The 25,043-nt window shown below is 44.0% G+C and overlaps 1 protein-coding gene across 6 annotated transcripts in view; it reads left to right on the top strand.

The window, feature by feature from the left end:
- Window positions 1-7,267: 7,267 nt before the first annotated feature.
- LOC139544888 (zinc finger RNA-binding protein-like) overlaps window positions 7,268-25,043 on the top strand; it is a 50,188-nt gene continuing 32,412 nt past the window's right edge. For 3 of the 6 annotated variants that reach the window (XM_071352054.1, XM_071352057.1, XM_071352055.1), the window contains exons 1-4: window positions 7,268-7,385; window positions 7,590-7,671; window positions 21,039-21,330; window positions 22,677-22,857. In XM_071352054.1, coding sequence (XP_071208155.1) covers window positions 7,349-7,385; window positions 7,590-7,671; window positions 21,039-21,330; window positions 22,677-22,857 — 592 coding nt within the window. In that variant the 5' untranslated portion in view covers window positions 7,268-7,348. The remainder of the gene's footprint in view (window positions 7,386-7,589; window positions 7,672-21,038; window positions 21,331-22,676; window positions 22,858-25,043) is intronic. The other 3 variants (XM_071352052.1, XM_071352056.1, XM_071352058.1) reach the window with 2 other exon arrangements.

The following is a 25,043-nucleotide window of genomic DNA, read 5'->3' on the forward strand; positions in this document are numbered from 1 at the left end:
TAGGCCGTCTCGTCGTTGTTGGTAATCAAGCCTACCACTGTAGTGTCATCCGCAAACTTGATGATTGAGTTGGAGGCGTGCATGGCCACGCAGTCGTGGGTGAACAGGGAGTACAGGAGAGGGCTCAGAACGCACCCTTGTGGGGCCCCAGTGTTGAGGATCAGCGGGGTGGAGATGTTGTTACCTACCCTCACCACCTGGGGGCGGCCCGTCAGGAAGTCCAGGACCCAGTTGCACAGGGCGGGGTCGAGACCCGGGGTCTCGAGCTTGATGACGAGTTTGGAGGGTACTATGGTGTTGAATGCTGAGCTGTAATCGATGAACAGCATTCTCACATGGGTATTCCTCTTGTCCAGATGGGTTAGGGCAGTGTGCAGTGTGGTTGCGATTGCGTCGTCTGTGGACCTATTGGGTCGGTAAGCAAATTGGAGTGGGTCTAGGGTGTCCGGTAGGGTGGAGGTGATATGGTCCTTGACTAGTCTCTCAAAGCACTTCATGATGACGGAAGTGAGTGCTACGGGGCGGTAGTCGTTTAGCTCAGTTACCTTAGCTTTCTTGGGAACAGGAACAATGGTGGCCCTCTTGAAGCATGTGGGAACAGCAGACTGGGATAAGGATTGATTGAATATGTCCGTAAACACACCAGCCAGCTGGTCTGCGCATGCTCTGAGGACGCGGCTGGGAATGCCGTCTGGGCCTGCAGCCTTGCGAGGGTTAACACGTTTAAATGTTTTACTCACCTCGGCTGCAGTGAAGGAGAGCCCGCAGGCTTTGGTAGGGGGCCGTGTCAGTGGCACTGTATTGTCCTCAAAGCGGGCAAAAAAGTTGTTTAGCCTGTCTGGGAGCAAGACATCCTGGTCCGCGACGGGGCTGGTTTTCTTTTTGTAATCCGTGATTGACTGTAGACCCTGCCACATACCTCTTGTGTCTGAGCTGTTGAATTGCGACTCGATTTTGTCTCTGTACTGGGACTTAGCCTGTTTGATTGCCTTGCGGAGAGAATAGCTACACTGTTTGTATTCGGTCATGCTTCCGGTCACCTTGCCCTGGTTAAAAGCAGTGGTTCGCGCTTTCAGTTTCACGCGAATGCTGCCGTCAATCCACGGTTTCTGGTTTGGGAATGTTTTAATCGTTGCTGTGGGTACGACATCGTCAATGCACTTCCTAATGAACTCGCTCACCGAATCAGCATATTCGTCAATATTGTTGTTGGACGCGATGCGGAACATATTCCAATCCGCGTGATCGAAGCAGTCTTGAAGCGTGGATTCAGATTGGTCGGACCAGCGTTGAACAGACCTGAGCGCGGGAGCTTGTTGTTTGAGTTTCTGTTTGTAGGCTGGAATCAACAAAATGGAGTCGTGGTCAGCTTTTCCGAAAGGGGGGCGGGGGAGGGCCTTATATGCGTCGCGGAAATTAGTATAACAATGATCTAGGGTTTTTCCAGCCCTGGTAGCACAATCGATATGCTGATAGAATTTAGGGAGTTTTGTTTTTAGATTAGCCTTGTTAAAATCCCCAGCTACGATGAATGCAGCCTCAGGGTGTGTGGTTTCCAGTTTACAAAGAGTCAGCTAAAGTTCGTTCAGGGCCATCGATGTGTCTGCTTGGGGGGGAATATATACGGCTGTGATTATGATTGAAGAGAATTCCCTTGGTAGATAATGCGGTCGACATTTGATTGTGAGGAGTTCTAGATCAGGTGAACAGAATGACTTGAGTTCCTGTGTGTTGTTATGATGATCACACCACTTCTCGTTAATCATAAGGCATACCCCCCCGCCCCTCTTCTTACCGGAAAGATGTTTGTTTCTGTCGGCGCGATGCATGAAGAAACCAGCTGGCTGCACCGACTCCGTTAGCGTCCCTTGAGTTAGCCATGTTTCCGTGAAGCAGAGCACGTTGCAATCCCTGATGTCTCTCTGGAATGCTACCCATGCTCGGATTTCATCAACCTTATTGTCAAGAGACTGGACATTGGCGAGTAGTATGCTAGGGAGTGGAGCGCGATGTGCCCGTCTCCGAAGCCTGACCACGAGACCGCCTCGTTTGCCCCTTTTTCGGCGTCGCACAGGGTCGCCGGCTGGGATCAGATCCATTGTATTGGGTGGAAGGCAAAACACTGGATCCGTTTCGGGAAAGTCATATTCCTGGTAGGAACGATGATGAGTTGACGTTAATCGTATATTCAGTAGTTCCTCCCGACTGTATGTAATGAAACCTAAGATTACCTGGGGTACCGATGTAAGAAATAACACATAAAAGAACAAAATACTGCATATTTTCCAAGGAACGCGAAGCGAGGCGGCCATCTCTTTTCGGCGCCGGAAGTTAAAGTTCATGAGTTCATGAGTTAGACTTCACCCCCCGTTGATCTCCACCTCACAGAGACCCATCAAATGCACAGCACTAATGTGACCAAGAGGGGTTGGTGCGTTCAGTTCGATTCAACGTTTGCTACAGTGCGTGATGGTTTGTACTGAATTACACATTTCCCCAAAAACTGTTCACACCGTTCTTCAACCGCCGGTGAGGTATTTTATACCATTCCACTTATTCCGCTCCAGCCATTACCACGAGCCCGTCCTCCCCAATTAAGGTGCCACCAACCTCCTGTGCTGTACAAATCATTCTTAGCTGATCTTGTGTAAATTATCCGGGTGTATATATACGTATAGATTGTACAAATTGGATGCAGTCTATCACAGTGCCATCCGTTTCGTCACCAAAGCCCCATATACTAGTATATATATACTCTCGTTGGCTGGCCCTCGCTTCATATTCGTCGCCAAACCCACTGGCTCCAGGTAATCTATAAGTCTTTGCTTGGTAAAGCCCCGCCTTATCTCATCTCACTGGTCACCATAGCAGCACCCACCCCTGGCACGCGCTCCAGCAGGTATATTTCATTGGTCATCCCCAAAGCCAATTCCTACTTTGGTCGCCTTTCCTTCCAGTTCTCTGCTGCCAATGACTGGAACGAACTGCAAAAATCACTGAAGCTGGAGACTCATATCTCCCTCACTAACTTTAAGCATCAGCTGTCAGAGCAGCTCACAGATCACTTCACCTGTGAATAGCCAATCCAACCTACCTCATCCCCATATTGTTATTTTATTTTATTTTTATTTTTTTTGCTCCTTTGCACCCCAGTATCTCTACTTGCACATTCATCTTCTGCACATCTATTCACTCCAGTGTTTAATTGATCAATTATAATTATTTCACCACTACGGCCTATACCTCCCCAGTCTTACTACATTTGCAAACACTGTATATAGACTTTTCTATTGTCTTATTGACTGTACGTTTGTTTATTCCATGTGTAACTCTGTGTTGTTGTTTGTGTCGCACTGCTTTGCTTTATCTTGGCCAGGTCGCAGTTGTAAATGAGAACTTGTTCTCAACTGGCCTACCTGGTTAATAAAGGTGAAATAAAAATAAATAAAAAATAAGGTGCCACCAACCACCTGTGTTGTACATATCATTCTTAGCTGATCTTGTGTAAATGTTCCTGATGTATATATACGTATAGATTCTACATATGCATTTTGATTACTGCTACATTGCTATTTGTGTTGTTAATTGGATTCGTCCTGATGTTCTGATATATTTTTTGTTTTTTTAAAACCTTTTTTACATTTAAATTATTTGCGTACTTGTTTGACATTTTACTACATTGTTAGGAGCCAGTAACAGAAGCATTTCGCTGCACCCGCTATAACTTCTGCTAAACTGTGTACGTGATCAATAAACTGATTTGTTTTGACAGGGCTTTAGTTGAGAGCTTCACGCTCCTCGGTGTCCACATCACTAAGGATCTATCATGGTCCTCGGTGTCCACATCACTAAGGAACTATCATGGTCCTCGGTGTCCACATCACTATGGATCTATCATGGTCCTCGGTGTCCACATCACTATGGAACTATCACGTCCTCGGTGTCCACATCACTATGGAACTATCATGGTCCTCTGTGTCCACATCACTAAGGATCTATCATGGTCCTCGGTGTCCACATCACTATGGAACTATCATGGTCCTCGGTGTCCACATCACTAAGGAACTATCATGGTCCTCGGTGTCCACATCACTATGGAACTATCATGGTCCTCAGTGTCCACATCACTATGGAACTATCATGGTCCTCGGTGTCCACATCACTATGGAACTATCATGGTCCTCTGTGTCCACATCACTAAGGATCTATCATGGTCCTCGGTGTCCACATCACTATGGAACTATCATGGTCCTCGGTGTCCACATCACTAAGGATCTATCATGTTCCTCGGTGTCCACATCACTAAGGATCTATCATGGTCCTCGGTGTCCACATCACTATGGAACTATCATGGTCCTCGGTGTCCACATCACTATGGAGCTATCATGGTCCTCGGTGTCCACATCACTAAGGATCTATCATGCTACTCTGTGTCCACATCACTAAGGAACTATCATGGTCCTCGGTGTCCACATCACTAAGGAACTATCATGGTCCTCGGTGTCCACATCACTAAGGAACTATCATGAACCTCGGTGTCCACATCACTATGGAACTATCATGGTCCTCGGTGTCCACATCACTATGGAACTATCATGGTCCTCGGTGTCCACATCACTAAGGAACTATCATGGTCCTCGGTGTCCACATCACTAAGGATCTATCATGGTCCTCGGTGTCCACATCACTAAGGAACTATCATGGTCCTCGGTGTCCACATCACTATGGATCTATCATGGTCCTCGGTGTCCACATCACTATGGAACTATCACGTCCTCGGTGTCCACATCACTATGGAACTATCATGGTCCTCTGTGTCCACATCACTAAGGATCTATCATGGTCCTCGGTGTCCACATCACTATGGAACTATCATGGTCCTCGGTGTCCACATCACTAAGGAACTATCATGGTCCTCGGTGTCCACATCACTATGGAACTATCATGGTCCTCGGTGTCCACATCACTATGGAACTATCATGGTCCTCGGTGTCCACATCACTATGGAGCTATCATGGTCCTCGGTGTCCACATCACTAAGGATCTATCATGCTACTCTGTGTCCACATCACTAAGGAACTATCATGGTCCTCGGTGTCCACATCACTAAGGAACTATCATGGTCCTCGGTGTCCACATCACTAAGGAACTATCATGAACCTCGGTGTCCACATCACTATGGAACTATCATGGTCCTCGGTGTCCACATCACTATGGAACTATCATGGTCCTCGGTGTCCACATCACTAAGGAACTATCATGGTCCTCGGTGTCCACATCACTAAGGATCTATCATGGTCCTCGGTGTCCACATCACTAAGGAACTATCATGGTCCTCGGTGTCCACATCACTAAGGAACTATCATGGTCCTCGGTGTCCACATCACTAAGGAACTATCATGAACCTCGGTGTCCACATCACTATGGATCTATCATGGTCCTCGGTGTCCACATCACTAAGGAACTATCATGGTCCTCGGTGTCCACATCACTAAGGAACTATCATGGTCCACACACACCAACATAGTCGAGGGCACGATAACGCCTCTTCCCCATAGGAGGTTGAAAAGATTTGGCTTGGGCCCTCAGATCCTGAAAAAGATATACAGCTGCACCATTGAGAGCATCTTGACTGGCTGCATCACCGCTTGGTATAACAGCTGCTTAAGCATCCTACCACAAGGTGCTACAGAGGGTAGTGCGTACAGCCCAGTACATCACTGGGGCCGAGCTTCCAACCTTCCAGAACCTCTACACCAAGCGGGAGTCAGAGGAAGACCCTAAAAATGTTCAAAGACTCCAGCCACCCAAGTCATAGACTGTTCTCTCTGCTACCGCATGGCAAGCGGTACCGATGCCCCAAGTTTAGAACCAACAGATTTTACCCCCAAGCCATTAGACTGCTAAATATTTAGTTAAATAGTTAACCAAATAGTTACCCAGACTTATCTGCATTGAGCATTTTTTTTACTCATCACATACGTTGCTGCTACTATTTATTATGTACATATTTAGTTATATGTACATATTTACCTCAATTACCATGTACCCCTGCACATTGACTCAGTACTGGTACTCTGTGTATATAACCAAGTTATCATAGACTCAGTACTGGTATTCTGTGTATATAACCAATTTATCATAGACTCAGTACTGGTACTCTGTGTATATAACCAATTTATCATAGACTCAGTACTGGTACTGTATGTATATAACCAAGTTATCCATACTCATTGTGTATTTATTATTACTTTAATATTTATATTCTCTTTCTCTCTGCATTGTTGGTTAGGGCCGTTAGTAAGCATTTCACTGTTAGTCTACACCTGTTGTTTACCAAGCATTTCACTGTTAGTCTACACCTGTTGTTCACCAAGCATTTCACTGTTAGTCTACACCTGTTGTTTACCAAGCATTTCACTGTTAGTCTACACCTGTTGTTTACCAAGCAGTTCACTGTTAGTCTACACCTGTTGTTTACCAAGCATTTCCCTGTTAGTCTACACCTGTTGTTTACCAAGCATTTCCCTGTTAGTCTACACCTGTTGTTTACCAAGCAGTTCACTGTTAGTCTACACCTGTTGTTTACCAAGCAGTTCACTGTTAGTCTACACCTGTTGTTTACCAAGCATTTCACTGTTAGTCTACACCTGTTGTTTACCAAGCATTTCACTGTTAGTCTACACCTGTTGTTTACCAAGCATGTGACAAATAACATTTGATTCGATGTTTGACTTGTGCAGCACACACCATACACAGTCTCCCTCTGTGCCACCATAATCACACTGTTCTTCAACCCCAGGGTTTCCTGCTATTCACATGAATCAATCAAATGTATTTTATAAAGCCCTTTTTTACATCATCAGTTGTCACAACAGGGATTTACAGATACCTAGCCTAAAACCCCAAAGAACAAGCAATGCAGAAGCACAGTGGCTAGGAAAAACTCCCTGACTGTTATCCCACTGAGGTAAAGCCGTCTTCAGCTCTCTGGCAAGGTTAATCATGCATGGCTTCGAACCACCTATGTCATAAAAGCATTTGCTATGGCATATTATACTATTCTGAGAGAAAAATATAACAAATGAATAGTGTTACTTTCCTTGTAATGGTTACTTAGACCCAACACATATAGACACATTTCATATAAAGAGTCTATGATTTGATATCATATTGTGCCACAGTCATCTGACCTTGAGGAAAACAAATTAATCGGCATTGTAGAACTACAATTCCCATCCTGTCTGTGTGTACGGCGCATGTGCGGATCCATTTCCTGGTCCGACCTCATATAAATACCATACGCAGGGTTATGAGTCAGAGTTCGTAGTCTGTGAAACACGAACCAATGATTCCTATATGTCCAGTGGTCTCCTTCACCTATGGTGAGTAAATATTTATGAAAACAAATAAATACATTTCAAGACTATTCATTATTTCTAATGTTTACGGGGAAAGATTGGTTTTGGTCGGTGGGTCTTGAATTGAGGAGCTCGCTTTGCACTAATGCGGGGGTATAGCTGCTAACAGTAACTAGCTAGCCAACCTGTGCTAGCCAACCGTTTACCCTCAATATATCTATTCTGCAGTGCCCAGCCGGCTAGGTGAAGATGCTAAAATGGCTACCGGCAACTACTTTGGATTTACCCACGGTGCTGCCGCGCAGTACAGGTAAGAAACGACGTTTGGGAGATGCGATCCATCACCGTACGAGACCAATTTACTGTTGTGTATCAGTTCTGATACCCCCATAGCTAGGTTGCTATTGTTTCAGATTGGGGGAGGGGGTGGTAATAGTAAGTATTCTGCGGAGCAGACATCTGCCAGTTAAGAACAAGGCTCTATTCTCATTGACGAGGATTTCGAGAGGTATCGATTCTCGAGAGAATTGCAAGTTTCCCACGTATCCTACGTTACCGCCAGAGGTTACGCATGACACTCGCCCAACAGTAGCTAAATTCGGTACTTTTTCCGGTGCTAGAACATTTCGAGATATATAAATTGTTACTTCTGTGAAATGTCTTACGTTATGTACTGATTGAGTGACTCAAGTATGCCTAGTAATTTGTCCGAATCTTCTCAAGGGGGGTAGTAAGCAACGTGTATATAAATCCTGGATTGCTGATGCTTTGTATTGGACATGAGAGGATTTGAAGGCCGCTGGTCAGCCATATTGGCACTGTCCCGTAGGAGCAGTCCTCCATAGTAATGAATGAAATTCTACAGTATTACAATTTAAATATTTCAAGGACAAAATGTACATGTGTTTTTTGTTGTAGTGCGGATGATGACATTGGTCATGAAATAAATTATACTTTAAGGATAATGTTTTTAGGAATATTATGTTTTAGCTCACATAATGCAATATGGTGTCTAATAGAATAAATGTCTTAAAATGAATGTAGACATTAATTAATGCATTTCTATAGCCTCTCCACCATTCTAAACAATATTTTGGGAGTGGCAGCCTGGTCTCATAGACTAGATGTAGCATAGTAAATGTGAATCCGGGACACTCGTAATTAGTACGACGTTACGTTTTGGTATGGTTACTTAAGGCAGAAACCCAGGGTGGGTGGGTGGATGGATGCGTGTGTGTATATAGTGAACGTCTAGTGAGTTAAAATCTCATCACGCACAATTTTAGCTAATTAGCCATTTTTCAACTACTTAGGCTAAGGTTATCTAACATGCTAACTCCTAAAAGTAAGTGGTCTAGGGCACTGTATCTCAGTGCTAGCTGCGCCACCAGAGTCTCTGGGTTCGCGCCCAGGCTGGGCTGGGTTCGCGCCCAGGCTCTGTCGCAGCCGGCCGCAACCGGGAGATCCGTGGGGCGACGCACAATTGGCATAGCGTCGTCCGGGTTAGGGAGGGTTTGGCCGGTAGGGAGGGTTTGGCCGGTAGGGATATCCTTGTCTCAGTATGTAAAAATGTAATAAAATGTATGCACTCTACTGTAAGTCGCTCTGGATAAGAGCGTCTGCTAAATGACTAAAATGTAAAATGTAAAATGTAAATGTAAATGTAACCCTAGCCTAGCTAGAATTCATAACATATCATACATTATTATAATTGATAACAAATCAAATGTTATTGGTCACATACACATGGTTAGCAGATGTTATTGCGAGTGGAGCGAAATGCTTGTGCTTCTAGTTCCGACAGTGCAGCAATATCTAACAATTATACAACAAATACCTAATAGAATAAGACTATATCGATGACCAATGACAGAGTGGTATAGGCTAAGTTACAATAGATGATATAGAATACAGTATATACATATGAGATGAGTAATGCAAGATATGTAAACATTATTAAAGTGACTAGTGTTTGGCCTTCCTGTGACCTCGGGTGCTGTAGGTGTCCTGGAGGGCAGGTAGTTTGCCCCTGTTGATGCGTTGTGCACACCGCACCACCCTTCGGGAGAGAGCCGTGCAGGTGCCGTACCAGGTGGTGATACAGCCCGACAGGATGCTCTCAATTGTGCCTCTGTAAAAGTTTTTAGGTGACAAGCCAAATTTCTTCACCCTCCCTGAGGTTGAAGAGGCACTCAGCACACTCTGTGTGGGTGGACCATTTCAGTTTGTCAGTGACGTGTACGCAGAGGAACTTTAAAATGTTCCACCTTCTCCACTGCTGTCCTGTCTGTGGATAGGGGGGGTGCTCCCTCCATGATCCTCTCCTTTGTTTAGTTGATGTTGAGTGGGAGGTTGTTTTCCTGACATCACCTCCTCCCTGTAGGCTTTCTCGTCGTAGTTGGTAATCAAGCCCACTACTGTTGTGTCGTCTGAACTTAATGATGGAGTTGGAGGCATGCTTGGCCACGCAGTCATGGGTGAACAGGGAGTACAAGAGGGGGCCAAGCGCACACCCTTGTGGGGCCCCAGTGTTGAGGATCAGCGAAGTGGAGATGTTGTTTCCTACCTTTACCACCTGGGGGCGGGCCGTCAGGAAGTCCAGGACCCAGTTGCAGAGGGCGGGGTTCAGACCCAGGGCCTCAAGTTTAATAATGAGCTTGGAGGGTACTATGGTGTTGAATGCTGAGCTATAGTCAATGAACAGCGTTCTTACATAGGTATTCCTCTTGTCCAGATGGGATGATGCCATCGCCATCCACAAGCTTCCCACAACACAGTTGAAGTTTACATACACCTTCCCTTTCTTAGGTCAGTTAGGATCACCACTTTATTTTAGGAATGTGAAATGTCAGAATAATAGTAGATAATTATTTATTTAAGCTTTTATATCTTTCATCACATTCCCAGTGGGTCACAAGTTTACATGCTCTCAATTAGTATTTGGTAGCATTGCCTTTAAATTGTCTAACTTGGGTCAAATGTTTCGGGTAGACTTCCACAAGCTTCCCACAACAAGTTGGGTGAATGTTGGCCCATTCCTCCTGACAGAGCTGGTGTACCTGAGTCAGGTTTGTAGGCCTCCTTGCTCACACACGCTTTTTCAGTTCTGCCCACAAATTTTCTATAGGATTGAGGTCAGGGTTTTGTGATGGCCACTCCAATACCTTGAATTTGTTGTCGTTAAGCCATTTTGCCACAACTTTGGAAGTATGCTTGGGGTCCTTGTCCATTTGGAAGACCCATTTGCGACCAAGCTTTAACTTCCTGTCTGATGTCTTGGGATGTTACTTCAATACATCCACATCATTTTCCTACCTCATGATGCCATCTATTTTGTGAAGTGCACCAGTCCCTCCTGCAGCAAAGCACCCCCACAACATGATGCTGCCACCCCCGTGCTTCATGGTAGGGATGGTGTTCTTCGGCTTGCAAGCCTCACCCTTTTTCCTCCAAACATAACGATGGTCATTATGGCCAAACAGTTCTATTTTTATTTCATCAGACCAGAGGACGTTTTTCCAAATAGTACGCTCTTTGTCCCCATGTGTCTGGCTTTTTTATGGTGGTTTTGGAGCAGTGGCTTCTTCCTTGCTGAGCGGCCTTTCAGGTTATGTCGATATAGGACTTGTTTTACTGTGGATATAGATACTTTTGTACCTGTTTCTTCCAGCATCTTCACAAGGTCCTTTGTTGTTCTGGGATTGATTTGCACTTTTCGCACCAAAGTACGTTCATCTCTAGGAGACAGAACGCGTCTCCTTCCTGAGCGGTATGACGGCTGCGTGGTCCCATGGTGTTTATACTTGCATACTATTGTTTGGTCAAATGAACGTGGTACCTTCAGGCATTTGGAAATTGCTCCCAAGGATGAACCAGACTTGTTGAGGTCTACAATGTTTTTTTCTGAGGTCTTGGCTGTTTTCTTTTGATTTTCCCATGATGTCAAGCAAAGAGGCACTGAGTTTGAAGGTAGGCCTTGAAAAACATCCACAGACTCAAATGATGTAATTTAGCCTATCAGAAGCTTCTAAAGCCATGACATTATCTTCTGGATTTTTCCAAGCTGTTTAAAGGCACAGTCAACTTAGTGTATGTAAACTTCTGACCCACTGAAATTGTGATGTAGTGAATTATAAGTGAAATAATCTGTCTGTAAACAATTGTTGGAAAAATTACTTGTGTCATGCACAAAGTAGATGTCCTAACCGACTTGACAAAACTATTGTTTGTTAACGAGAAATGTATGTAGTTTGAAAAATGAGTTTTAATGACTCCAACCTGTATGTATATTACTAGTGCAAAAATAACAAGTTAATTAGTGGGTGATTTTATAACCAAAGTGGGTGGACAAATTTGATAGTGGTAGATGCCTAGTCTCCCTTATGGTCCAGGTGCGTACGGGGACAGATGCCGACAGATCCATCCACAGCAGATTTTAGTTTAGAATGAGAAATGTGTGTATGCAACAAGTTAGTGCATTTGATTTGTTCCTCTAATCAAACCCACTTGCACAGAATTGTTTCAAACTAAAACGTATCGTATCGGCGCCCATGTATCTATTCTGAACAAATATATAAATGTCCCATGTTTGATGAGCTGAAATAAAAGATACCAGAAGTGTTCCATGCACACGGTGTATTTCTCTTAAATTTTGCACAAATTTGTTACCATCCCTGTTAGTGAGCGTTTCTCCTTTGCCAAGATAATCCATCCACCTGACAGGTAAATCAAGAAGCTGATTAAACAGCATGATCATTACACAGGTGCACCTTGTGCTGGGGACAATAAAAGGCTACTCTAAAATGCGCAGTTTTGTCTCAGACAATGCTACAGATGTCTCAAGTTGAGGGAGCGTGCAATTGGCATGCTGACTGCAGCAATGTACGCCAGAGAATTAAATGTTAATTTCTCTACCATAAGCTACCTCCAACATCGTTTTTAGATCATTTGGCAGTATGTCCAACTAGCCACAACCGCAGACCACGGCAGCCCAGGACTTCAACATCTGACTTCTACACTTGCTGGATTGTCTGAGACCAGCCACCCGGACAGCTAATGAAACTTTGGGTTTGCACAACTGAAGAATTTCTGCACAAACTGTCTCAGGGGTAGCTCATCTGCGTGCTTGTCATCCTCACCAGGGTCTTGACCTGACTGCAGTTCGGCATCGTTACCGACTTCAGTGGGCGAATGCTCACCCTTCGATGGCCACTGGCATCGTGCTCTTCACGGATGAATCCTGGTTTCAACTGTATCCGGGCAGATGGCAGTCTATGGCGTCGTGTGGGTGAGCGGTTTGTTGACATCTACGTTGCGAACAGCAGCAGACTGGCGTTATGGTATGGGCAGGCATGAACTACGAACAACTGACGCAATTGCATTTTGTAGTTGGCAATTTGAATGCACAGAGATACCGTGATGAGATCCTGAGGTCCATTGTGGTCATTAATCTTCCGCCATCACCTCATGGTTCAGCATGATAATGCACGGCCCCATGTCACAAGGATCTGTACACAATTCCTGGAAGCTGAAAATGTCCCAGTTCTTCCATGGCCTGCATACACACCAGACATGTCACCCATTGAGCATGTTTGGGATGCTCTGGATCGACGTGTACGATAGCATGTTCCAGTTCCCGCCAACGTCCAGCAACTTCACAGCCATTGAAGAGGAGTCGGACAACATTCCACAGGCCACAAATCAACAGCCTGATCAACTCTATGTGAAGGAGATGTGTCGCGCTGCATGAGGCAAATGGTAGTCACACCAGATACTGACTGGTTTTCTGATCCACGCCTCTACCTTGTTATTATGCTTCGGTTGGTCACAGATGCCTTATCTATATTCAGTCATGTGAAATCCATATATTGGGTCTGAATTGATTTTAATTTCCTTATTTTGAACTAACTCTGTAAAAAAAATCTTTGAAATTGTTTCATTTTTTTGTAAAGTGTAGATTTTGAAAGATGCACATCCCTAGTTTACCTCATATATCCTGACATAAAGTAGTCTAGACCAGTATGGCCATACCATCTATTGGTTTAAAAAAATAAATATATAAATAGCCACCCTGGAGTGCAGGTCATTGTTTTATAAGCGTTATGAAACGTGAGTAAACCTCCAGGGACCAGAATTATATAGTTAATGACACGTTCCTACACAATTTACTGATTCTTCCATGCTGCCCACTTCGACGCTAAATCACGGGTAACATTTTGTATTTTACCCACTGATAGAACAGACTTTCACCAAATTGACCGTTTCATGATTTATATTTATGGGGTTGTAATTCTCTGTTATTCATTCAATGAGAATTAGCCTCTTTTTAGTGGAGTTGCCATATGATTTTAGCTTATCAAATCAAAAAGGCAAGTTATCCTGCTGACGGTTGGCCACCTTCTTTGCATGCGGTTGGACTTGCGTGAGATGTTTACCTAGTGACAGCTGGAAAGATATATTTGACACTGTGTTTACAGTAACTAAGCAATCTATCTATCTTGCTGTCACCCACTAAGCTAGGTACTTGTCATATTTCCTGTAGTTACTGTAGTTACTGTAAACATCTCAATGTTATATGGACACCTTGAATTTAGTTTATATACACTTTAATAAACAATTTAATGCCTTGAATTTAGTTTATATACACTTTAATAAAGAATTTAATGCCTTGAACTAGTTATCCACTTGAATAAACAATGTAATGCCTTTAGTCCCCCTGGTGTAATATTTCAAGTCATGTTAAAAGGTTGAATGATTCCCAAATGGATGAGAACTAAAAATAAAAGGAAAAATTCTGTCTTTAAATCAGTCATTTTGGCATTTTCAGATAGAAAAACACAATTTCCTTGTATAATAACCTGTCTCGCTATTACATTTTGGGGTGGATCACCTTGCCAATCGGTCAAGAGGAGTGAAACTGGTAGGACTGATACAGGGGCCAAGTGGATAGATGGTCTAATGCAGGGAGTGAGAACCAGGAATTGAGCACCACAGCCAGGCCCCCCCCCCCCCCCTTATATACAAGGCTTTCGGAAAGTATTCAGACCCCTTGACCTTCACCACATTTTGTTACGTTACAGCCTTATTCTAAAATGGATTATATCAAACATTTTCCTCATTAATCGACACACAATACCCCATAATGACAAAGTGAAAACAGGATTTTAGAAACATCTCTTGTGTAAATCTGAGCTGGGGGAAAAAATATATATTTATAGATATTCTATTTTAACTAGAGCCTATGTGTACGTTGTAATCAAAATGTCAATCTTAATTGGTGCATTTCAAACTGTCCTTTTTTTTTTTTTTTTTTGAGGTGCTGCTGGGAACTAGTTCTGTATGATGGAGAGTAGTGAGATGGATAAACAATGAGGATTCTCATAGGTTACGTCTCCAGCTAGGGAACATTTTGGCTTCCCAGTAGATGACATCGGTGACTGACAGAGTATGTCGCCACTGCTCAACTAGAATAGCAAACGCAGCTGTCAAACAACATGTTGACACGTTAACGCCAACATCCGTCTCCCCTCCGCGTTCAAGCAGCCCTTTGTAGCTGATTCTCAGCGGGCCAAAAAAATGACTATTTGATCATAGGCGCAGATATGCGCCCGGTGTTTGAAAATAATAGGTGGTTTCAGCACCATGTCGAAGTCCGAGCCATGTTTAACATTGATTTCACATCCATATTGCACTGTGTATTTTAGTGTTTCGATAATCATGTTTTTTAATTTAATAATGTGTTTATTCCTGATGGTGTGCTCATGATTTTATATGGAAGCAGGAAAACCAACACTTAATATATTAACTTTTTTTCTTCTTAAATTAACCACAGCAACTGTTGGCATTTTTGTTTTCCTGCTGTACCGAACCGTGACACCCAAAACCGCAGTATGTCCTGAACTGTGGTTCACAGCTGTTGCACCCCTAGTACAATACCGTTTTTTTTGTGTGTTTTTTTATCACAAAACAGACGGCTCTTTGTCATACGCTCCGTCATTCAACGTACTTTTGTGCTACCTGAAATTTGAGACACCGTATCATTCCTTGCGTAGTCCTGGTGGGGCAGTGTTGTTGCCATAGAATTAGTAATCAGAAGACTAGAATGGACCTTATGACGGGATCCAGATCAGCCATGTTGGTCAGGGAGTTGGTCGACCATGGTTTTGCCAGTGTTGTGATTGTGTAAAACAATCAATGTGAAGAATGTCTGCACTGTTAGTTAGCCAGCTAGTTTTGGATGAATTGTTCAAATTAACTGCTAATATGCTGACATTATTCAAACAATGCAGTCAATTCAACAGCCATACACTGGCTGAAATCAGTTGTAAATATAGGACTTGGACAGGTAAATATAGGACTTGGACAGGTAAATATAGGACTTGGACAGGTAAATATAGGACTTGGACAGGTAAATATTGGACAGGGTGGGGGTTGTGGTACATATAGGACTTGGACAGGTTGTAAATGCAGCAAGTATTGATACTGTATCATAGCACTCACAGCTTTCCAAGAAAACTAAATCTGAGAGGTGGTCTGTTTACATTTAGAGGCTATTTATACAGAATCTGTAAAACTCACTAACAGTCTTTATAACTGACAAAAGTCTGATACACAGCACATGCCTTTTTTATATTTCCTGCTTAATTAAACACAAGGCCCGGTGGTCTACAAGGCCCGGTGGTCTACAAGGCCCGGTGGTCTACAAGGCCCGGTGGTCTACAAGGCCCGGTGGTCTACAAGGCCCGGTGGTCTACAAGGCCCGGTGGTCTACAAGGCCCGGTGGTCTACAAGGCCCGGTGGTCTACAAGGCCCGGTGGCCTACAAGGCCCGGTGGCCTACTGGCAGGTACAAAAACAAGGCAATGTATATCAAACCTGAACTTTCATTACATGTAGGCCTAGCTAGTTAATAAGTTAATTCTATTGCCTACATCAAATGGGAAGACAACAGATCTCTGCTATCGCCCCCACCCCCTGGTCAACATTACAATGTCACTATTTCTATCTTAATCTTTTAACTTTGGGGAAAGTACCTGTAAGCATTTTACTGTTAGTGAAATATCTTACTTTAAAAAAACAATTTGTTACAAATAAAATGTTATTTGGGAGTCTATAAATGCGAGGACCGGCGAGGTATCATGTTACCAAATGGCGTCCGCTGCTAAGACTCCACCCAAGCTCACGCATGTAGCGCTCTGCATGCAAAGCTTTTTGTCGGGAGCTTTAGGAATAGGCTCGTGGTGGGTACGCACACGGCTCTGTTCCCGACACAGCCGACCTCTTGGTCTGCTGGTCATCAGAGCAAACGTCAAATGATTCTTCCTGAAATATTGCCTCTGTCTCTCTCTCTCTAATATGTCCAACACCTGGTTCCTCATTTTGATGCAGTGATGTCTCGTCTGCAGTCAGATGATGGCGAGTTCCTGCTGAATGAGTGTCAAAGATTCCTGTTGAAATGGTTCCCCCTCTTAATAAGCACACGACGGCCTGCCATCACTACAGTGTTCTATTAGAATCTATGGAAGCATATAGGCTAGCTGTCATGTGTGTGAATATTTTTTTAATATTTTTAAGTGGGATATTTAATGGTGGCTATGCTTCGATACCCATCTATATATTTGATTTTTTTGTTCTCAATTCATATTTGATACCGATGGTGTTCAGGAACTGAGCTGCATCTGTCTCGTGTGTGTGTGCACCTCTGGTACATCCATAGCCTTGAGTCCAGTCTGAAATCCACAGAGAAATGATTTAGTACTTGACTTTACATCTCAGATGTTTTTGAGTTGTGGTATTGAGTAGAAAAACATGACTCTACAATATAAATGACTGAAAGTATTAATATGTTCCGTTGGTAGTTTTGGTTATCGCCTTGGCCAGGGTTTCCGTTAGACGGGAATAGCCGGCGTTTGGATGATTTTAAATATTTATAAAACTGCCGTTGGCTAATTTTGTCTGGGAGAAGGGGGGGGGGGAATCCAACTGCAAGTGATTGCTGTTTAGCTTATACATTGATGGAAATACCAGTCAATAAAATGCATTTGACCAGTCATGCTTATCGGTCAATAGGTTACTTTTGCATAACTTGGTGGAATTAAATTGCTGTGTGGATTTTCGTTAGGCTTTGATAAACGACTATGATCTGAATCTCAGTGGTGCTGCGCCTCACACCACAATGGTAGGCAGGCTACACACCACAATGGTAGGCAGGCTTCACGCCACAATGGTAGGCAGGCTTCACGCCACAATGGTAGGCAGGCTTCACGCCACAATGGTAGGCAGGCTTCACGCCACAATGGTGGAAACTTTTAATCCGTTTTAGAAGATAACTGTGGAAAAAGTGACGGGTTCTGAATACTTTTCGAATGTTTTTAATTGAGACTTTAATGTTTTACAACTTCGTATTGAGTTATGTCTTCAGGGCTTTAAAGTAAAATCTGACCATAGAAACATAAAGGCAATTATTTTTTAGACTTTCATTGCCCAGTATCCAAAGGCACAATCCCAGTCATATCATATCCCAGTTAGCTAGTTGTTGCATCTTTAGATCTCCCTTCTAATTTTCTTTTTAATGTCTAACGGATATTTTCATCTGTTGCAAATGGTTTGCCACTAATGCATTATGGTACGGTCGCGCAGCCTACCCATCTGATCTGTTGCCTTAGCCTCGTTTAAAAATATATATATATTTATATATTGGTTGTATGTATTTGGGCTCTTGTCCCAGAGTCTGTTTTGAAATAGGCTATTTCTTTCTCGCACAGAATAACAAGCTGACCAATAGAATTGCACAACTTTTTTTTATGGAGGATATTAAATTGACAGCCTAGTGATTTTGCTGTTCGTTACTTGTCTTGTTGGCTGAAGCGGGGGGGGGGGGGGCTAGCAGTTCTTCTCACGGCTTCAAAGTGTGCATTGAAATTCGGTAAGAAGGACTCACGCCATTGCATCCTGTTAAGTAAACCATCTAAATGGGATTTCTGTCATTCTGGATGCCTTAATCGGGTTACTCACCCAGTGCATATGGGTCCGCTAAATTTCTGTCTGAAATGTTAAATCTTGCTGGTCAAATGTACATTGGCACTTTTTCTTAACGAAAACCCTATCCTAGGCCTATGATAGAACTATTTTCTAAATAAGAGAACCGTTTTTACCATCAAACCCGGTCTTCTCTTGAGATTAAAGTCCATATTTAGTTTTACTGCAAGGTACACTAGATGGCCAAAAGTATGTGGACACCTTGCCTTACAACTCATTCCAAAATCATGGGCATTAATATGGACTTGGTCCCCCCCATTTTCTGCTATAACAGCCTCCACTCTTCTGGGAAGATCTTCCACTGAATTTTGGAACATAGCTGCTGGGACTTGCTTCCATTCAGCCACAAACACGGATTTTTGGGGGTTTAGGCCTGGCTCGCAGTCGGTGTTCCTATTCATCCCAATGGGGTTGAGGTCGGGGCTCTGTGCAGGCCAGTCAAGTTCTCCACACCAATCTTGACAAACCATTTCTGTATGGACCTTGCTTTGTCATGCTGAAACAGGAAAGGGACTTCCCCAAACTGTTGCCACAAATTTGGAAGCAGAGAATCATCTAGAATGTCATTATATTCTGTAGTGTTAAGATTTCCCTTCACTGGAACTAAGGAGCCTGAACCTTGAAAAACAGCCCCAACCATTATTCCTCCTCCACCAAACTTTACAGTTGGCACTATGCATTGGGACAGGTAGCGTTATCCTGGCATCTGCTAAACCCAGATCTGTCTGTCGGACTGCCAGATGGTGAAGCGTGATTCATCCCTCCAGAGAACGTGTTTCCACTGCTCCAGAGTCCAATGGCAGCGAGCTTTACACCACTCCAGCCGACACTTGGCATTGCGCATTGTGATCTTAGGCTTGTGTGCATGCGGCTGCTCGGCCATGGAAACCTGTTTTATGAAGCTCCTAAACAAACAGTTATTGTGCTGATGTTGCTTCCAGAGGCTGTTTGCAATCTCTGAGTATTGCAACCGAGGACAGACTTTATGTGGATCAGCACTCGGCGGTCATGTTCTTTTGAGCTTGTGTGGCCTACCACTTCACAGCTGAGCCGTTGTTGCTCCTAGACGTTTCCACTTCACAATAATGGCACAGTTGACCGGGGCAGTTCTAGCAGGACAGAAATTTGACGAACTGATTTGTTTTGAAAAGGTGGCATCCTATGATGGTGAACCCTTACGGCCGTTCTACTGCCAACGTTTGTCTATGGAGATTGCATGTCTGTGAGCTCGTGTTTTTATACACCTGTCAGCAAACTTGTGTGGCTGAAATAGCCGAATCTACACATTTTGAAAGGGTGTCTGTCCACATGCTATTTGTGTGTATGACTTGCCACAATGATGATCTTCAAATTTATGCATTTGATTGTTTCTGCTGCGCTGGACACTTAGAGTAAAGAAACCAATGTGTCATTTAAACTATGTTGGTCTGTCAATCACTGTTGGTGGGATTGTCAGGGGAGGGGGCTGTTTGCGTCACAGTTGATAGGGTTTCAGACCTGTCCGTCAATCACTGTGGGTGGGACTTTGAAGGAAGTTTGCAGATTCTATTTACATTTTGAGGCAAAAACCTAAGAGGTTCTGTCCAAATGGATTTCCTGTTGAGAAACCATATAGAATAGCAGGAAAATGGTTTTAAAAATGCACACATTTCCCCCCCCCCCCCCCACACCAGATTATGCACCCCCACTTTTATACAACGTCAGGCGGCCACTCATTTACCAACAGGTGTGATTGGAGAATGAAGCAGGTGTTAAACACGGGCTTTGAATAGACCTCTGTGATGGCTATAGGATAGACTTTATTCAGTTTGACACCATTTCTTATATAAACCAAGTCCACGCTCGCTGTTCAGTCATCAAAGCACAGTCGATCGCCTTGGCGCCCAACTCAGTGGCTGTATTAAACATGTTGCTATTTACTGTAGCCTTGGCGCCCAACTCAGTGGCTGTATTAAACATGTTGCTATTTACTGTAGCCTTGGCGCCCAACTCAGTGGCTGTATTAAACATGTTGCTATTTACTGTAGCCTTGGCGCCCAACTCAGTGGCTGTATTAAACATGTTGCTATTTACTGTAGCCTTGGCGCCCAACTCAGTGGCTGTATTAAACATGTTGCTATTTACTGTAGCCTTGGCGCCCAACTCAGTGGCTGTATAGGCCAATGAAACATGCAGAAGAAAATGAGTGTGCCACAAAAACAGTGTGGATTTCAACTCATCGTTACCATTTACATGAGACATGGTAAGTTCACTCACAGGAGATGTAGATGAAGCATAATGCTCTGTGAAAAGAAATTTGACTGCCGCCAGCCACAGCGGACAACAAATAACACTGGTACCAAGGAGGCGGGGCAGACTGACAAACCAGCAGTGTTTCCCTGTCATCGGTAGGCTTTGACTGACAGGTGCCTGTCCTATCACTGGATCACTAGAAGATGCATGTCGTTCGTTCTAATCGGGAGAAGGTTATACAGACTTTTCTGACCCGGCGAATTGAAAGTAAAATGTAAAAGAAGCCTAGTTCAATTATGAAGTGGAAAAAGAAGCTTATGGAAAATACTGCAGACATGACCTGCAATCAGAACTCTGACCTATTGACACCCAGTCATACCGTTAACACCGCTCTCCCTTTTTTCTCCAGTCAGCAGCCGGGCGCGGTGGCCTACACCCACCCTACCACCGTGGCCAGCTACACAGTACACCAGGCACCGGTGGCGGCCCACACCGTGGCAGCAGCCTACGCTCCCACTGCTGCCACGGTTGCTGTAGCCAGGCCCGCCCCAGTTGCCGTGGCAGCCGCAGCCACCGCCGCAGCCTATGGCGGGTACCAGCCGGCGCACGCCACCGCAGACTACGGCTACGCACAGCGCCAGCCGGACGTACCGCCGCCGCCTCCCCCGGTCACCTCCCAGAACTACCAGGTGGGTTACCAGGTAACTAACTGCCCAACTCTGTTTTAATTCAACACAATGTTTTGACTGTTCATGAATTTTTAGGCTAAAGGCATTCTGAAATGTACCCTAGGTATTAACAAACAAGGAAATGGCGGGTAAAGTAATAGTTAATAGACAGCTTTCCCCTTAAGTTCCTTTTGTTTTTCAGAAGCTTTGCTAAGGGTCCCCATTTCAATACTTATTTTGGAGTTTTTAAGCTTATTTATTTTCTTCTCCAGACCGATTTGAAGTTGTTGAACCTCTATTTTAAAGTCTGTGCCCAGATTCTGTTTGGTTTTTAAGCACACTAGTAACGAGCAGGTAGCCTAGTGGTTAGAGCGTTGGACTAGTGACCAGCAGGTAGCCTAGTGGTTAGAGCGTTGGACTAGTAACCAGCAGGTAGCCTAGTGGTTAGAGCGTTGGACTAGTAACCAGCAGGTAGCCTAGTGGTTAGAGCGTTGGACTAGTGACCAGCAGGTAGCCTAGTGGTTAGAGCGTTGGACTAGTAACCAGCAGGTAGCCTAGTGGTTAGAGCGTTGGACTAGTAACCAGCAGGTCGCCTAGTGGTTAGAGCGTTGGACTAGTAACCAGCAGGTAGCCTAGTGGTTAGAGCGTTGGACTAGTAACCAGCAGGTAGCCTAGTGGTTAGAGCGTTGGACTAGTAACCAGCAGGTAGCCTAGTGGTTAGAGCGTTGGACTAGTAACCAGCAGGTAGCCTAGTGGTTAGAGCGTTGGACTAGTAACCAGCAGGTAGCCTAGTGGTTAGAGCGTTGGACTAGTAACCAGCAGGTAGCCTAGTGGTTAGAGCGTTGGACTAGTAACCAGCAGGTAGCCTAGTGGTTAGAGCGTTGGACTAGTAACCAGCAGGTAGCCTAGTGGTTAGAGCGTTGGACTAGTAACCAGCAGGTAGCCTAGTGGTTAGAGCGTTGGACTAGTAACCAGCAGGTAGCCTAGTGGTTAGAGCGTTGGACTAGTAACCAGCAGGTAGCCTAGTGGTTAGAGCGTTGGACTAGTAACCGAAAGGTTGCAAGATCAAATCCCCTGAGCTGTCAAGGTAAAAATCTGTTGCTCTGATCCTGAACAAGGCAATTAACCCACTGTTCCTCGGTAGGCCGTCATTGTAAATAAGAATTTATTCTTAACTGACTTGCCTAGTTAAACAAAGTTTAAAAAAATATATTTTTAATCCATTAACGTAGCATTAGCTAGCTCCACACTTTGGGAGAAGGTGAATCGGAATGCCGTACTGAATCACCCCACCTTGTTCGACATCTTTTATTAAAACAAATATGGGAGGTGAAATTATTTTGTTTATCCTGACACTCCCCTGTGCTCTCCTCATTCAGGACTCCTACTCCTACGTACGGTCCACGGCCCCGGCGGTGACCTACGACCCTAAGCAGTACTACCAGCAACCCGTAGCTAGCGCTGCGGCAGCCGTACAGCCCCAACCCACCGCCGAGTCCTACTACCAGACTGCCTCCCTCAACACATCCTGGGACACCACGTGGAAGAAAGCTCTACCAGGTGATGGCGACTTTACATTTTTACTAGATATAGTCATTCCTGGTTTGATTTTTTTGGACATTAGTACATGTTCCTCGTACTATCCACCTCATTTCTAAACGTTGCTATGGACACAGCCAAACAACGTAAATGATGGATTACACTTCCAGTCACCAGAGTCATTTTATAGAGTATAAAAGCCAAGTAAACAAGTGTAATTTCATATTAATTAGTTCCCTAACGTTAGCTAGACCTACTAGTAGACTAGTTGTGATGAGGTTAGTTGTGGTAGTTAAGGCCTGGGCCTTCCACCAAGCCGATAACTGACTATGGCGAGGGAGCCGTAGGCGGCGTGACTATGGCGAGGGCGCCTTAGGCGGCGTGGCGAGGGCGCCGTCGGCGGCGTGACTATGGCGAGGTCGGCGGCGTGACTATGGCGACGTCGGCGGCGTGACTATGGCGCATTTGTGAGCAGGTTTCATAAACCAGGTTTCCAGCCAAACCTTTTGCGAGTAAAGTAAATCTGAGATTTTAAAAATTCTCACTACAGGCCTAATTTGTCAGTAAACTTTTTAAATATCATAATACAAATCCAAGGTGGGATCTTTTTGTGAATGTAAAATTAATTCTGTGAGAAATGGCATTGGAAATGACAATGGGCAAATACTGATTAAATAACCATCATATAGTGAGCTTGGAGTCACGTGATATTGTGAGGTCCTCCCACTACGACTCAGGAAACCATGCAGTTTATTAGACTACAGATCTGCTGTGTGGTCCTCCCACTACGACTCAGGAAACCATGCAGTTTATTAGTCTACAGATCTGTTGTGTGGTCCTCCCACTACGACTCAGGAAACCATGCAGTTTATTAGACTACAGATCTGTTGTGAGGTCCTCCCACTACGACTCAGGAAACCATACAGTTTATTAGGCTACAGATCTGCTGTGTGGTCCTCCCACTACGACTCAGGAAACCATGCAGTTTATTAGACTACAGATCTGTTGTGTGGTCCTCCCACTACAACTCAGGAAACCATGCAGTTTATTATGCTACAGATCTGTGAGGTCCTCCCACTACGACTCAGGAAACCATGCAGATTATTAGACTACAGATTTGTTGTGAGGTCCTCCCACTACGACTCAGGAAACCATGCAGATTATTAGACTACAGATCTGTTGTGAGGTCCTCCCACTACGACTCAGGAAACCATGCAGTTTATTAGGCTACAGATCTGTTGTGTGGTCCTCCCACTACGACTCACGAAACCATGCAGTTTATTAGGCTACAGATCATTTGTGTGGTCCTCCCACTACGACTCAGGAAACCATGCAGTTTATTAGACTACAGATTTGTTGTGAGGTCCTCCCACTACGACTCAGGAAACCATGCAGTTTATTAGACTACAGATCTGTTGTGTGGTCCTCCCACTACGACTCAGGAAACCATGCAGTTTATTAGGCTACAGATCTGTTGTGAGGTCCTCCCACTACGACTCAGGAAACCAAGCAGTTTATTAGTCTACAGATGAAATAAGTTATGAACTTCAGGGTGGTGAAAGTGCACGGTGATGAGCTTGATTCTCCTTTTCCAATAAATATTGACGGTTTTATTCTGGTGACATGATGATTGATACATTGCTTCCGTTTTAGATTGACATAATCTCATCGTGTAGGCCGGGGGTCTCCAACATTTTCTCGCATGAGAGATACAAAAATAAAAGTATTTTCAAATGGACACCATTCTTCTCTACCCTACAACTCTTTCCCGGGTCTTTGGTGTAAAATGTGTTTTCTGTCAATATATTTGGTCAAATAAAAGTGAATTACTAACTCTAAGAGCCCCATAACATTATATATATTTTTTTTTTAATCTGGTTTGGAATTTATTTCAATTTTTACACTCAATATGAATTATTCAGAGAGAAACCATGAAATGGATGTTCTGAGTCGATACTTAAATCACAACCGAAGACCATTTGAGGTCGGGAGGGAAAAAGTTACACATTTTAGATTGAGTGTAATTCCCCTTTTTTAATTGCACATCTAGCAAGATAAATGTATTGTACTGTTTCTGCTGTCAGGACTGTTGCTGCAGCACGTCAATACATAGTTAGCAAAACAATTGACACCCAATTGATAAAAAATAATCATTATATAGTTCTGTCAGGTAAGCCTACTTTGCAGTTAACATTTTATTTTAAAGG

Source organism: Salvelinus alpinus, chromosome 19 (assembly GCF_045679555.1).
Source record: "Salvelinus alpinus chromosome 19, SLU_Salpinus.1, whole genome shotgun sequence".
NCBI lineage: Eukaryota > Metazoa > Chordata > Actinopteri > Salmoniformes > Salmonidae > Salvelinus > Salvelinus alpinus.